The 16,308-nt window shown below is 45.8% G+C and overlaps 1 protein-coding gene across 1 annotated transcript in view; it reads right to left on the bottom strand.

The window, feature by feature from the left end:
* Window positions 1-2,657: 2,657 nt before the first annotated feature.
* Window positions 2,658-16,308, bottom strand: part of stac (SH3 and cysteine rich domain) — a 148,747-nt gene continuing 135,096 nt past the window's right edge. The window contains exon 11 of the mRNA XM_084310067.1: window positions 2,658-2,784. Coding sequence (XP_084166193.1) covers window positions 2,680-2,784 — 105 coding nt within the window. The 3' untranslated portion in view covers window positions 2,658-2,679. The remainder of the gene's footprint in view (window positions 2,785-16,308) is intronic.

Consider the following 16,308-nt stretch of genomic DNA (forward strand, 5'->3'; position numbering starts at 1 on the left):
AAAGAAAAAAATGTCTTCTGTTGTGGTTCAAAACGAGCGCTTCTAATTCTAGGGTCCGGTACCAAAATGAAGTGGATTCCCAAGCTGTCCTGTTCTGCTCTATTCAGAACCGGGTTGGTTAGTACTCTGCGTTGTGATTCAATACTTTAAAGCTTTGGGAATCACTTCTACACTTTCTCAACGGTGCAGGCAGACGGAATTAGGAGGAAAAAGGTTATATAACAGCTGTTTAATCAAAGTTTAAGAGTGTATACAAATTACAATAAAGAAATGCTATAGTTGTGATCACAAACCCTATGCCGTAAGTGATACAACCAGACTAAAAAAGAAAGCTAGTTGATAAAATTGTTGAAAGTCTTTGTTCTCTGCTTGATAACAAAGAGTTGGATAACAAATATCTAGTGACTATTTATTGACCTTTGCACTGGTGTTTTTAAGCTAAACATTGTTTTGTTTTTATGTACAAAAGTGCAGGAAATCTGAAATCTGAAAAGAGAGCAACACGATAGTAAAACCGTGATGGAAATAATTTTCATTTTGAATATCAGAATGAAAGAATCTCCTGTGCTGCCTCTTGTCTCGGGGCTCCCTCTGGAGCACACACTGAGAGCAAGATGTAGCTGAAAGTAGTTTCCCGGACCCAAAGTGGGTCACAGGCCTACGTCCGGTGGGTTCCCACATGTCAAACAGGGCTGGTACATTTGAACAAGCCTGGGTCACAGAGTGAGACTCATTCAGTTGATTTGAGTCCCATGCAGGCAAAAAAATCATGTTTGAGTATCCCAGAAAACATCTTCATCAGACACTGCTGATTATAAAGAGATTTTAATCTTGTGCATACAATATGTACAATACAGTGGTCTTTGACATTCCATAAAGTTTCAGTGCAGGATGACCTCTGAGGGAATTACTGTATTTTACTACTTGCCATGAAGTCATTTAACTATAGGATCAGAACAAGAAATCCTTAAAAAAAATCAGTGCTGAGGAAGAAGGGTAAACAATGTAAAGGGTGATGTCACATTTGATGTCAAAGAGATAATATCATACTGGGCCTTATGATGACACATGTTCTAATCACTTAGTTTAGAGAACAAGTGTACATAGTGAAGGCTGCCTGTCTGTTCCGTCAACAAAACTGCTGCAAGCTCTTCTCTATATCCCATTCACTCGTCCTTCACAGTGGTACAACTTTGACATCCCACAATGACAAAAAAAAATGATCAATACAAATCCTACAATAAAGTTTGAGATTTATTCTCACTTTCTTGATCACATCCCATATCAAATCAAGCTTAGAATTCCAACGGTTACTGTATTTTTTTGATTTGTATACGTTTACAGCCCAGACGAACTGTTCCAATACCTCCTCATGCACGTCGGATTTTGTATCCATAGACTTAGCGATATACAGTACCTGAGTTGAGCAGGTTTTGAATGTTAAAATGTATATTATTGTTACCTCAGCGTCATTACATAAAGCCTTGCGGACGGCAGGCACTAAGTAACAGACACACCACCATCACAGGACAAGGGAAGAATAAGAAGGGGATTGCAGATGACATCACTGTTGTAGGGCAAAAAAAAAAACGGTATCTCCAAAAAGGTTGACTTTTCAGAGAAAAGAAAATGTCACCAAAATTGGATATGCAAGGTTTCCACCTTACAGCAGTGATATGGAATCCTACATTCAACTGTGTGGGGTTGATAATAAGGTGCCGTCACTGGACAGTAATGTAATTGTGAGCTACAGGCTATTCATTAATAAAAAGGCTGTAGGCAATAAAGGCAAAATAACTGATTATATGCTTTTGATAAATACAGTATGCTGCTTTGTTAGAATCTGTTTCTTATATCAGCTGTCGGAGGTTACAGTATCAGGGAATTTACCATACATTTCAGAGCAGAATCATCTACTAGCAACTACTGTGATATCGGTTAACAGTAAAAGCTAAACTGTTGCTTGGAACATAATATTAAAGCATTAATGTTGAAGCATTAATGTTAAAGCCAGACTACAGTACCTGTTGGCAGAATGTCACTATGCTTTAAAGATCTTTGAAAAACAATCATTGTAAACAAACGTAGCTTTTCTCTTATGCTCAGATATATTCATGTCTTAAGATTCTGCCTGGAAACTCCACGCCTGAAAACAAACCATTACCGTTCATAACGAAATGAAACAGAAGCAACAAACAATTAAAACAAAAAAAAACACAACCAAACAAACAAAAACTACCTAAATCAAACCCAAATTGAGTGATACAACAACCCTCTGTCCTTCAATCTTCCTCTTCAAAGAACACATGGTCCTTCATCTCCAGCACGTCTCCCTTCGGGCTCAGAGGGACTGGGGACGGTGTCTTTAGCCACAGGCTCTGGTGTGTGCTGAGATCATATGTCCATGCCGACAGCAGCAGCATCACTCTTTGTTGTTCAGAGGTCACAGAGGTCGGATTCGCTCTGTGGTCTCAGAAGGTGGCCATTTTGAAGGCTCTCCCTGGAGCCTGATCCTGTCACAGTCCTCACACAGTTCTCATGTCTCTCTCTCTCTCTCTCTCTCTCTCTCTCTCTCTCTCTCTCTCTCTCTCTCTCTCTCTCTCTCTCTCTCTCTCTCTCTCTCTCTCTCTCTCTCTCTCTCTCTCTCTCTCCCTCTCCCTCTCCCTCTCAGTGTTTCTGTCAGATGTTTTCCAGGACATCACAGGGCACATATCCTCTCCTCTTTCCGCTGGACACTTTGATGAAGCCGCTGCACTCCTCCTCATCCTCACTGCTCACACATATCTGAGGAAACAGGGTGGAACAATTGGGAATTGTCACTTTTATGGATTTTTCTTTTTATGAACATTGAATAGTATTATACAATAGACCATGCTATTCTCATTGACCGTCTTCACCAGGCAGTTGGTGTAAGTGGCACAGCCCTATCATGGTTCACCTCCTACCTCAGTGATAGAAGCTTCTCCGTTAATATCGGAAACTGCTCCTCCCCCTCTGCCTCTCTCTCTTGCGGGGTTCCACAAGGCTCCATCCTTGGCCCTATCCTATTCTCCCTATACATGCTGCCCCTTGGTCTGATAATTAAAAAACACAACATCTCTTTCCATTTTTATGCCGACGACACTCAGGTCTATCTCCCCATGAAGCCCAACAATATAAACAATCTCGACAGTCTTCATTCCTGCCATTTTCTACAGCTCAATCAGTAAAAGTGTGAAATCCTCCTTTTCGGCCCTCCGAACCAAACCAGTGTCATTGCCAGCAGCCTGGGTAACCTGTCTCCCCTAGTCAAGCCCTTTGTTAAAAACCTGGGCGTGCTCTTTGACCCAGAGTTTTCCTTCAATAGGCAGGTAAACTCGGTGGTGAAGGGGTGCTTTTTCCAGCTCCGGTCCATAGCCAGGATCAAGGCCATTCTCTCCCCCTCAGACCTGGAAAGAGTAATTCACGCCTTCATATCGTCACGCTTAGACTACTGTAACTCCCTGTACCTGGGGCTAAATAAATCCACCATAGCCCGTCTACAACTCCCCCAAAACGCTGCCGCTAGACTGCTCACAGGTACCCGGAAGAGAGCTCACATCACCCCTGTACTTGCCTCCCTCCACTGGCTCCTGGTGCGCTTTAGAATAGACTTCAAGGTCCTTTTATTGGTTTACAAAGCCCTAAATGGTAAGGCCCCTGCTTACCTAGCAGACCTCCTCACCCCCTATACCAACGCCAGGGCCCTCAGATCGGCTGATAAGGGTCTCTTAACCACCCGTAGGTCTAACTTCAAGTCTAGGGGGGGACGTGCTTTTGCGGTCGCAGCCCCTGACCTCTGGAACAGCATCCCCATGTCCATTAAATCTGCCCCCTCTATCGAGTCTTTTAAATCAAAACTCAAAACCCACCTATATCGCCTGGCCTTCCCTGACTCACTTTGACTCTTGCCTTACTTGTTGACGTGTTGTTCTGTTTTTCCTTTGTCTATCCGTTGATTGTTTTTTTTTCTGTTTATTTTATACTTTTCTTTGTTCTTAGATTAGCTATGTGAAGCACTTTGGTTGACAAGCGTCATGTTTAAACGTGCTATATAAATACATTTGATTGATTGATTGATTGATTGATGATCAATGGTGAAGTTTGGCTGTATTTCTGGGTTTCCTAACCACGTCTTTGTGTATTCTATGTTCTTTGTTCTGCCCCGTAGGGTGGATGGTGTTTACTGCTGTGTGACTGGCCTCCGGTGGAGTTGCTGTTTACGCTCTGTGACTGGCTAACGGATGTTTGGCTCATGCTGTGGGACAGAGAGAGTGATGGGGGTGTTCGTTCGGCGGTTCAATCTCCACTGGGGGTTGTTTCTGTTTGCCTCAACTGTCCTCCGCATTCTAAAATGCCCTGGGAGGCATTGTGAGTAAAAAAGGGGGAGCCTGTTCAAGATTAAGTCATTATGGCAAAATGGTGATGGCATGATAACGTAAGGTTATGTATATAACCAAGTTCTATGAATACTGGTGACGCTCAGCGTCATCTGCACGCACTTCACTTCATGCACGAGCACTGAATAAAAAATTCCACAATGTACCTTTACATCCCAACATTCGTCTGGCCACACCCCTATCTGCTTACCTTCATAAGCAGGTGTGTGGTCACCTACTCGCCTCCTTCCCAAACTTTCACCACAAGGCGAGATCAAGGGCCGCAGTGGCGTCCTGACGCTGAGCGTCACCAGTATTCATAGAACTTGGTTATATACATAACCTTACGTTCTATTTCATACTGGCTGCCGCTCAGCGTCATCTGCACTACAGGAGCTGAGCGGGAGCCTGAAGCTCGACAAATGTACCCCACTGAGGCCCCCCACAACCATCAGACCGGGGAGGACCGAGCCCCCCGACCCTCCCTAATGGAGGATACCCTCCCTATTGGAGGACGGGAGGGAGACGGATCCGACCGTGCGAAGAGGAACTCAAGCAACTCAACGCACAGGGTGAGCAGATCGTGGCTTGACCCCACGACTACGCACACGCACAACCCGCATGCCACCAGGGAACGAACGGAAGGAACAACCATCGTTACCGCCCCCAAAATCACGGAGTCAAGAGCAAACTCAACCCCGTGGCAAGGCCGTAGCAGCGGAGCGCGAAGGAAGACCCCGAAGGGACTTGATCCCCTGGAAGAAGGGGGGCCCGGAGAGGTCAATGACGCCAGGCATCAAGACCCCACCAGGCAGTCACTTAGTGACACCGCCCCCCACATCGCCAGCATATTCGGATAGGGCCCCTCCAAGAGCGGGCCCTTTCCCCCCAATAGTACACCGCCTGGCACACTGATGCTGCAACACAGGCAGTCAGCATGGCCGTAAAGCACTCAAAAAAGGTTAACCAATGGAAGCAGGCAGCGCACCGGGGAAACCAGGCAGCAGGCTGTAGACCTGAGCCTGGAGCACTGCGGACGAGACAGGCGCCAAAGGGGTCAACTGAAAACAGCCCCCCCGGCGGAAGGGGCGTATGCTGGCGTTGTTGAGCACCATGACAAAGCCTCCATCAAAAAAAAAACACCCAGAGGGGTCGAGGCAAAGAAGGCTGACACGATTGGCAGACGTCATGAACGTGCAGGGGCACACTCAACCGTGTAACCTGGGAGTTGACTCTGCTCCAACACACCAGGGAATCAACCACCCTCTTGGTACCGCATACGGTGGTTGTTCCTATAACCCCTCAAGAAAAAAGGGTTATCCCAGGTTTACGGTTTCAACGAAACATTACGTCGGACCGGGCCCGGCGGCTTGGGAAGCACACAGGGTTACCAGAGGAGGTCCAGAAGACCACCCCAACAGCCCCCTCTTCGCCATGCGTGAGAGAGGAGCGAAAGAAAGGAGAACCAGCCCCTTATAATAGTGCCAGGTACAACGTGTACCCAACAAAGGGTCTCCATAACGCCTAACCTTGTGACACCCGGGCCGACCCGGCATTTTTCCCCCTGAAAAAAAGCACAAGTCCCTCAGGGTACCAGAACAGCAGATCTGCATCCCCGGTGGACAACGGGTTAACTGACCTGGACCAGCGTGACCAGAACCAGTCCCGTGCCCTAACCACGCCGACATGCCCACTCCAGGAGAGGGGGAAGGAATGCATGTTGATCTAAAACATGAAAAGAGGGCGCCACCCAGACAGTAATATTTATACCGCGCTCAGTGGCCCACCCCAAGGGCGTGAGACCCCTCTACGTATGTTCTGATCTATTCCGTTAACATCCCCCAGATATGAACGAGAATCCGTCGAGACCCAGTAACAGGCTCTCGGAAGAGGAAAAAATCCCCCATCCCAGTTGCCCTATAAAAACGCTGTTTTAATAACAAGCAACCAAGGCGTACTAGCCTCCTGCATGATTCTTAACAGAAACACCCCGAGACAGCACTAAGTATGCGTCGGGACCCAAAACATATCAATGGACAGTCTAACCAGACCCCACATCGATCCCTCAAGGCGCCTGGGAGAACGATAAGAAGGTTGTCGTGCTTCATATTCTCCACTCTTTTTTATTAAAAAAGAAAGAAACACTGAATTGTTTACATTTTTACATCCCGCCACCCTCACCACAGAGGAGAGACGGAACTCCTCAGCGAGTGAGCCATAGATTGAAAAGTCACAGTAACATTGAGTCATGTGACCAACCGACTCAAGTTACACGTATATCGAGCGTAGTAGAACAGTAAGTTCCTACGCTCTGCCCCGACAACTTGACAACAACAGACCCTACATACGGGTCTAAACTCACGGAAGCCGTCGTCCAATAGAAACGTGCCTAGTGATGTTTGCTATGACGGGGGGAAACCCAAGACTCAATCGCCTGTGATAGGTGCGGAGCCTGGGAACCCCCCCCCCCGTGCCAAGCTGCCTAACAGCTTGACCCTGACCGAATGAAAAGAGAGTCCCAGAACCCCCTGACCAATCAGAAGAGGGAAGGAGGGGTTTATCCGGTACCCCCTCGCAAGCCCAACCCTCGCATGTGACAACAACAACAGCCATATGATACCTTCAGTAGCAATGCCAATGAATAGCGCAAGCTAATTCAATGCCCGCTAGCCACAGACACATCTGTGAACAGGGTTTATAGCAAGGCCAAGTTGTGTATGTGTGAACCCGACACCCGTATCTATGTTGCAAAACACAGAAAAAAACTGATAGAGAGAGAGAGCGGCTGAGCCGCGGTACGTTTTCATACGAGCATTACTGCAAACCAACACAATAGTGTTGCAGCTCAATATCACTGTTTAAGCAACAGAGCACACAACTAACCTCTACCTTTATGTGGAGATTCAGGTCGAGGCAGAAAAAAACCTTTTTCAACCGAGTGTAGGCTGCAGGCCTTGCTTAAGCTCTAACATGAAAGTAACGTCTAGCCCTCCTATCAACCCATACTAGCGAAAGATTCACACGTTGCATCCCCATCATATGTTTGGTGAATAAACACACAGTTTGTTAACAAAAAATACAGTCCCCCTTTAGGAGGGACTCTTTATTTTTTAACAAAAATCATAGAGGGGCCGGGAAGGGAACAGGGGGGGGGACCACAGAGGGAAAAAGTCATCATGAAGTTTAGCGACGCCTGCCACGAGCCGCTCGGGGCTTCCCACCCCGTGGAGCCCCGGAGGGACGGTAAACGATTGGCGGCTGGTCTCGACGATCCCTACCGTCACCTCCGGGCGTAGATGGGCCGGCTGCAGTGGCGGAGGCGCCCTCTCTCCTCCTGGCCTTCTTTGCCGAAGGTCCAGCAGTGGCGGTGGTAGCAGCGGCGGCCACGGCGGAGGAACCTCGACGACGCGGCGGCCGTCTGACTCCACCGGCAACATCGGGCGGGGGGAAATGAGGCATAGATGTTCATTAGCGGAAGATCTGTGTTCAAAGTCAGCTACACAGGCCAGTTGGGTATTGTGCTGGCTCCGTCGGGTGTTGGTAAAATCACCGTTGTAAAACTGTGTTGACATCTTGTTTCTCTTTTCTCTTAAAAAGTGAGGAGGGTTTCAGAACGGCGGCCTGTCTGGGTGAGTGTTATATCATTGTGTACAAGTTCAGGTGATAGCTGCTTAGCTTACGTGCTAGTGGTGGCCTACTGTTAGCCAGTCAGCTGTTAGCTGCGGCGCTAGCCTGCTGTAATCACTAGGTGGCCTACCTGGCTAGGCTAGGAAACGTTAGCTTGCTGCTGTCGCTGCTTAGCTTACGTGCTAGTGGTGGCCTACTGTTAGCCAGTCAGCTGTTAGCTGCGGCGCTAGCCTGCTGTGATCACTAGGTGGCCTACCTGGCTAGGCTAGGAAACGTTAGCTTGCTGCTATCGGCCGAGGCCCAGCGCGGGGTGGCTCCGGCCCCTCGCGCGCCGCCGCGGTTACCAACTCCCCTCTCCCTCACGGGGAGAGGCGGGGGGGGGATTCGAAGCTCCCCTCTGGTCGCGTGCGCCGTTCGCTCGGCGTCTCGCGGGCAGGGGCGGTAGCGACCGACGGTTGGAGCGGCTGTTAGCTTAATGCTACTCTGTTGAACGTGCTTTGATTATAACATGTTTTAAACACTCTTGACTACGACGTCATCTTTGACAGAGGATGTTCGTCGACCCTGCCCTGAGCCAGGACGGCAAGGACTGCGTCAACAAAGGGGACCGTAGCGACGGGTTGGAGCGGCGACGCTGGCCGGGTCGGCAACACAGAACGGCTGTGTTTACTACGGTGCCTTGAGACTGCACTTCGTTGATCTACGCTCCGGGTAGGCAAGGTTTGGCCAGACCTTGTACACTTCTTCTGGCTTTCCCTTCTAAATGTTTTGTAAATAACGATGTTTTCCAGAACGAGTGTTGCTGCACTACATTTAGGATACGACGCGAGTTATGTGTGAATTGTCTTGTCACTGGTATTTAGCTTCTCCATGCAAATCGGGTTGTTGTTACAGATGTGAAAATGATCTGGTTTGTTGTGTTGAGAAACATCATCGGCCTGGAATATTGGGCGTGTGCACCGCAGAAATTCCCCCGCCATAGAGTACGTCACTGTGCGCGTCTCTGTTGGTAGGACTTTCGTGTGCTGTTCAGGTCCATGTGATGGATCTGTTTCGGGGGGTGGTCAGGGCTCCTCCTCACCAAGCTCCTATTCGGGCCTTCTGTGAGTTGGGACTCCTTCCATGAGGAGGGAGCCTCCTTCAGAGTACAGAGCCTCCTCCTCAGATTGTCAAGGTGAGTGGACCCTCTAGAAGGAGTCCTACTCTATTGTGTATGTATTCGATTCAATTCGATTATTGAGTGTGTATGGGTTCAGTGCCTCCTCCCCGGAGAGCCCTAAAACCAATTTTTTACATGGCTCAAGGTGCAATATATTCTTTTCAATCTGTACAGCTCGCGTGGGAAGTCTCTCTGGGGATTCCCGTCTCCTTCCTATGGGAGGGTGGTGGGATGTAAAAATGTGAAAAAAATTTACCCCCGGCTGTGTAGACTGGGATACATACTGTTGGTGCTTCCTTCTTTTCTACTAAAAATAGTTGGAATTAGGAAGTATCACACCCCTCTTGTCGTTCCCCTGAGCGCCTTGGGGATTCAATGACAGGTCTAAATAGCCTGTTCATTGATGTGGGTGTGTCCCGACGCACGTATAGTGCTAGCTCGGGGTGTTCTGTAAACAGGCGACTGACTGGCACGCCTTGGTTGCTTGAGGTTAAAACAGCGTTTTTATAAAGCAACTGGGATGGAGGTTTTTCCTCTTCCGACGACCAAATCCGACGACCTGGTTTGGTTATCGACGGATTCTCGTTCATATCTGGGGGATGATGACGGAATGGATCTGAACATATGTAGAGGGGTCTCACGCCCTGGGGGTGGGCCACCGGGCGCGGCTCGCCCGAACGTCTGGGTGGCGCCTTCTTTTCATGTTTAAGATCAACACGCATATCTGCCCCTTCTCCTGGAGTAGGCATGTCGGCGTGGTTAGGGCACGGGACTGGTTCTGGTCATGCTGGTCCGGATCAGTTGAACCCGTTGTCCGCCGGGGATGCAGATCTGCTGTTCTGGTACCCTGAGGGACTTGGGCTTTTTTCAGGGGGAAAAATGCCAGGTCGGTCCGGGTGTCACAGGGTTAAGCGCTATGGAGACCCTGGTTGGGTAAATTTTTTACTCAGCACTGTCGTAATGGCTTACGGCCATGCCAACCTGTACACGCTCGATCTCGTCAGATCTCGGCCGCTACACAGGTTGGTCCTGGTTAGTACTTGGTTGGGAGACCGCCTGGGAATACCAAGTACGGTGTGCTTGGGGCTGGTTCTCCATTCTTTTTCGCTCCTCTCTCACGCATGGCGAAGAGGGGCCTGTTGGGGTGGTCTTTGACCTCCTCTGGTGACCCTGTGCTTCCCGTATCGCCGGGCCCGGTCCGAAGTCATGTTTCGTCGACCCGTAGGCCTGGGTTAACCCTTTTTTGAAAACTGAAACACTTGTACTGCGGTATAGCCGGTGTATACCCGCAGGTGTGTTTTGGAGTTTTTTTCTTGAGGGGTTATAGGAACAACCACCGCATTGGGTAACACCAAGGTGGTTGATTCCCTGGTGTGTTGGAGCAGTGTCAACTCCCGGGTTCACCGGTTGAGGGTGCCCCTGCACGTCTGCCAATCGTGTCAGCCTTCTCTGCCTCAACCCTCTGGGTGGGGGCTTTTTAAATGGAGGCTTGGTCATGCAACAACGCCACCTTTCGCCCCTTCCGCCGGGGCGGCTGTGTTCAGCTGTCCCCTCTGGCGCCTGTCTCGTCCGCAGTCTCCAGGCTTGGGTTAACAGCCTGTTGCCTTGTTTTTCCCCGGTGCGCTGCCTGCTTCCGTTGGTTAACCTTTTTTGTGTGCTTACGGCCATGCTGACTGCCTGTTCTGCAGGGTCAGTGTGCCAGGCGGTGTACTATTGGGGGGACAGGGCCTGCTCGGCTGAGGGGCCTTTGTCCGAATACGCTGGCGATGTGGGGGGCGGGGTCACTAAGTGCCCACCTGGTGGGGTCTTGATGCTGGCATCATGGACTTCTCCGGGCCCCCGTTCCAGGGGGTCCAGTCCCTTTGGTGGGTCTGGGTCTTCCTTCGCGCTCCGCTGCTACGGCCTTGCCACGGGGTTGGGTTTGCCCTTGACCCCGTGATTCTGGGGGCAGTAACAAGGTTGTTCCCTCCGTTCCCGGGTGGCATGCGGGTTGTGCGTGTGTGTAGTCGTGGGGTCAAGCCACGGTCTGCTCACCCTGTGCGTTGAGTTGCTTGAGTGCCTCTTCGCACGGTCGGGTCCGTCGCCCTCCCGTGAAGCCCCCAATAGGGGGGGTGCCCTCCATTAGGGTGGGTCGGGGGGGCTCGGCCCTCCCTGTTCTGATGGTTGTGGGGGGCTTTCAGCGGGGTGTATTTGTCGGCCGATGGCTCTCGCTCGGCCTCCCTTGTGCAGAGAGTGACGCCGAGCGAGAGCTATACGATACAGAACGTTAGGTTATGACTATAACCAAGTTCTGTTAGTATAGTGACGCTCGGCGTCCGACGCCGCTGCAGCCCTTGATCTCGCCTTGTGGTGAAAGCTTGGGAAGGAGGCGAGTGGGTGGCCCCACCCCTGCTTATATGGGTAAGCTGATAGGGGTGTGGTCAGACAAATATTGGGATTAAAGGTACATTGTGGTCTTTATTCAGTGCGCGTGCACGTGTGCGAGGACAGTGCAGAGAGTGACGCCGAGCGTCACTATACTAACAGAACTTGGTTATAGTCATAACCTAACGTTAAGTGTCTTGGTCAAGGACACTTCGACACGCTGCTCAGGAGGAGCGGGAATCGAACCGGGAACCTCTGGATTACCAGACGCCTGCTCTACCTCCTGAGCCACTGTCGCTCATAGTAAGTAATAGTAGTGGTGATGGTAGTAGTAGTAGTAGTAGTTGTTGTTGTTGTAGTAGTAGTAGTAGTAGTAGTAGTAGTAGTAGTAGTAGTAGTAGTAGTAGTAGTAGTAGTAGTAGTAGTAGTAGTAGTAGTGGTGGTGGTGGTGGTGGGAGTGGTGGTGGTAGCAATAGTTGTATTGTAGTAGTAGTAGTAGTAGTAGTAGTAGTAGTAGTAGTAGTAGTAGAAGTAGTGGTGATGGTAGTAAATGGTAGATGGCTGCTTTTTTATATAGCGCTTTTATCCAAAGTGCTTTACAATTTGTTCCTCACATTTGACCCACTCACACATTCACACACCGATGGCAGAGGCAACCATGCAAGGAGCCAACCTGCTCATCAGGAGCAATTAGGGGTTAAGTGTCTTGCTCAAGGACACTTCAACATGCTGCCCAGGAGGAGCGGGAACCTCTGGATTGCCAGACGACTGCTCTACCTCCTGAGCCACTGTCGATCATAACAGTAGTAGTAGTAGTAGTAGTAGTAGTAGTAGTAGTAGTAGTAGTAGTAGTAGTAGTAGTAGTAGTAGTAGTAGTAGTAGTAGTGTGTTCTATGTGATCTGGGAGTGGTGGAGGATGAATATAATTTTGTTTTTATTGCCCTTTGTACACCGCTTTGAGGAGGGCTTTATTTGAGAAAATTCAAATTGTAAATCCGGATTTGTTTTGGCAGTCTGAGAGTTGTATGTTGAGTTGTTTTTTTGTGGAGGACATCTTCAGTTTTGCAGGATTTTTGGAGAAAGCATGGCACTTGAGACAAAACACACTATATCCTATATAATTGTATTTGAATTCCTCTTGTTTCTTTGTTTATATACATTGCGTACAGCTTGTGTTATATTACGTTTTATTGTATTTTCTTGTTCTTGTGGCCATCTTGGTCTATATGTCATTTGTCAAGTAACTGTTCAAGTATATTATTATATACTTATTGTTATGTGTCTTGTAAGCCCATATGGGCTGGGCATACACCTGTATGTAAGACACGAAAATAAAAAACATCAAATCAAATCAAATCAAGTAGTTATTATTATTATCATTAGTAGTAGTATTATAGTACTAGTAGTAGTTATCTCTATTATAGTAGTAGTAGTAGTATTAGTTATTATCAACATTATTATTATTATAGTAGTTGTAGTTATTATTAATATAACAGTAGTAGTTGTTGTTGTTGTTGTTGTTGTTGTTGTTGTTGTTGTTGTTGTTGTTGTTGTTATTAACACTTTAATCGCCGGGGTTAAATTCATCATTTACCATCCCTCGCCAGCCCTATTTAACATGGAGAAGTTCCCCTTCTTTGCAGGGCTATAACTTTTTAAATTCTATTGCTAAATTGCCATTATTATGGCCCATTCAATGTCCTATATGTATTGTTCAGGGTGTAGCAACGTTAAACTTTTTCATTCACATATTCATACTAAAATATGGTCTAAAGTATAAGTATGTTTTTATCGTTTTCTGCAGCTTTCTTCAGAACGTGATTTATAGCCCTAAATGCATTATATTGATGATCAAATACAGTTTGGTAGGAATCTGTGCGAGAATTTCAACTGGATGTGCTTCTAGAAGTTTCTACGTATCATCTGATGATGACCGGATGGGCGGGGGATCGTTTATAATTCCGTGGGCAGCGTTAGATGATTCATCCAGAGTGGGTCATATGTTCATCATAGCAGTTTATATCGAACACGTTAGAATATAACGCTGAATCTTACCGTGGCTTCCTCGCGCCGCTGGCAGATGAGCGTGGAACAGAATTTTTTCTATTATGGGATGTAGAAATGCCCGATCCATTTCCAGGTTGTATAATAGTATATACGTCCAAATCATGTTGTTTTTTCGAGTTATTTGCACCGATCGATGTTCACTGTATCAAGACGGAGTCTCTCTAACGATAGCGAGTGGCCGGACCACATATGGATGAGCACTACCGGTTCAAAGGTTTAATTTCTGGTTGGCGATCTGCCGATCGGCCACCAGATGGCGCTCTTGAACCGCTAGAGAGTTGAGAGGAGATCAGCAGTGTGTCTCAGGGCTCCGGAAAGGAAATATGATTTCGATGACAGATTTTTGAAATATTGACATCAAAGACGAGTTACGGCGTCTTCGGCAGAATGAGCATGGCTAGGAAAGACGAGTTCCGGCGTTTTCTGCGATTAAAGTGTTAAAGTTGTAATTGTAGTTGCTATTAACACTTTGATCGCCATGGTTAAATTCATAATTTACCATCCCTAGCCAGCTCTATTTGTCTATGGAGAAGTTCCCCTTCTTTGCAGGGCTATAACTTTTTAAATTCTATTGCTAAATTGACATTATTATGGCCCATTCAATGTCCTATATCCATTGTTCAGGGTGTAGCAACATTATACTTTTTCATTCACATATTCATACTAAAATATGGTCTAAAGTATAAGTATGTTTTTATCGTTTTCTGCAGCTTTCTCCAGAACTTGATTTATAGCCCAAAATGCATTATATTGATGATCAAATACAGTTTGGTAGCGATCAGTGCCAGATAAAAAATTTCAACTGGAGGTACTTCTAGAAGTTACTACGTATCATCTGATGATGACCGGATGGGCGGGGGGTCGTTTATAATTCCGTGGGCAACGTTATATCATTCACCTAGTGTGGGTCATATGATCATCAGAGCAGTTTATATGGAACACGTTAGAAAATAACGCTGGATCTTACCGTATCTTCCTTGCGCCGTTGGACGATCAGCTTGGAGTAGACAGTTTTCGATTATGGGATGTTGATCTAGATGAACCATTTCCAGGTTGTATAATACTATATACGTCCAAATAACGTTGTTTATTGAGTTAGGGCGAGCGATTGATTATCTAGTGTGTCGAGATGGAGTCCGGCTAACGATTGCGAGTGCCCAGACGAAATATGGATTAGCACTTCCTGTTTGGCGCGTCACTTCCTGTTGGCCGATCTGCCGATCGGCCACCAGATGGCGCTCTTGAACCGTTAGAGAGTTGAGTGGAGATCAGCAGTATATCTCAGGACCCCGGAGGAGAAATATGATTTCGATCACAGATTTTTGAAATATTGATATCAAAGACGAGTTACGGCGTCTTCGGCAGAATGAACATGGCGAGCAAAGACGAGTTACGGCGTTCCCGGCGATTAAAGTGTTCATATTATTATTATTATTATTATAGTAGTTGTAGTAGTAGTCATTATTATTATAATAACAGTAGTAGTAGTTATTATTATTATTATTATTGTAGTAGTAGTAGTAGTAGTAGTAGTAGTAGTAGTAGTAGTAGCATTATAATAGTACTAGTAGTAATACTTTTTATTATAACAGTAGTAGCATTAGTAGTCGTTATTATTATTAATAGTATTATTATTATTAGTAGTAGTAGTAGTATAGTAATAGTACTAGTAGTCGTTATTTTTATTATAATAATAATAATAATAATAATAATAATAATAATAATAATAATAATAATAATAATAATAATAATAATAATTATTATTATTATTATTATTATAATAATTATAATAATTATTATTATTATAATAATTATTATAGTAGTTGAAGTAATAGTAGTTTGTTTTATTATAACAGTAGTTGTAGTTATTATTATTATTATTATTATTATTATTATTATTATTATTATTATTATTATTATTATTATTATTATTATTATTATTATTATTATTATTATTATTATTATTATAGTAGTTGTTGTAGTAGTAGTAATTACTATTATTATTATTATTATTATTATTATTATTATTATTATTATTATTATTATTATTATTATTATTATTATTATTATTATTATTATTATTATTATTATTATTATTATTATTATTAATATAGTTATTAATATTATTGTTATAGTAGTAGTTATTATAATAGTAGTAGTAGTTGTTATTATTGTTGTAGTAGTAGTTGTTATTTTTATTATAACAGTAGTAGTAATTATTATTAAAGGGGACATGTCTTGCTATTCCTTTCACTATTTGGGCAACTTTACACAATTCTTGTGAGTCTATGGAACACATCTGTAAAAAAAAAAAAAAATGTAATCATTGTTTTGTATTTCTAATCTAGTCCTCTAAAGCAGCATTTTTCCACTTCAAGATTTCAAGCTGTTTTGGGCTGGGCTCCGCCCATAAGCGCTTTGAGTGACAGTCACCCACAGTCAGACAGAGGCAGACAGGCAGACAGAGAGAGATAGAGATAGAGGAGGGATTAATTTCGCCATGGTGGGGGCATAATCCCATGGGACAATGCATTGGTAATTTGTTTCAAATGACAATATATACCCCTGTAAATATTATTGCATGGATCGGAATACGGGCGCGCGCGTGGGAGTCAAAGATATTTTGACAGTGATATGCGAGTGCTCCCAGGGAGAAGCCCCATCCCCGCACGTCCGTCGAGGTTGTGTGTAAAT

The sequence above is a fragment of the Notolepis coatsorum genome (assembly GCF_963971535.1).
Source record: "Notolepis coatsorum genome assembly, chromosome: 3".
Classification (NCBI taxonomy): domain Eukaryota; kingdom Metazoa; phylum Chordata; class Actinopteri; order Aulopiformes; family Paralepididae; genus Notolepis; species Notolepis coatsorum.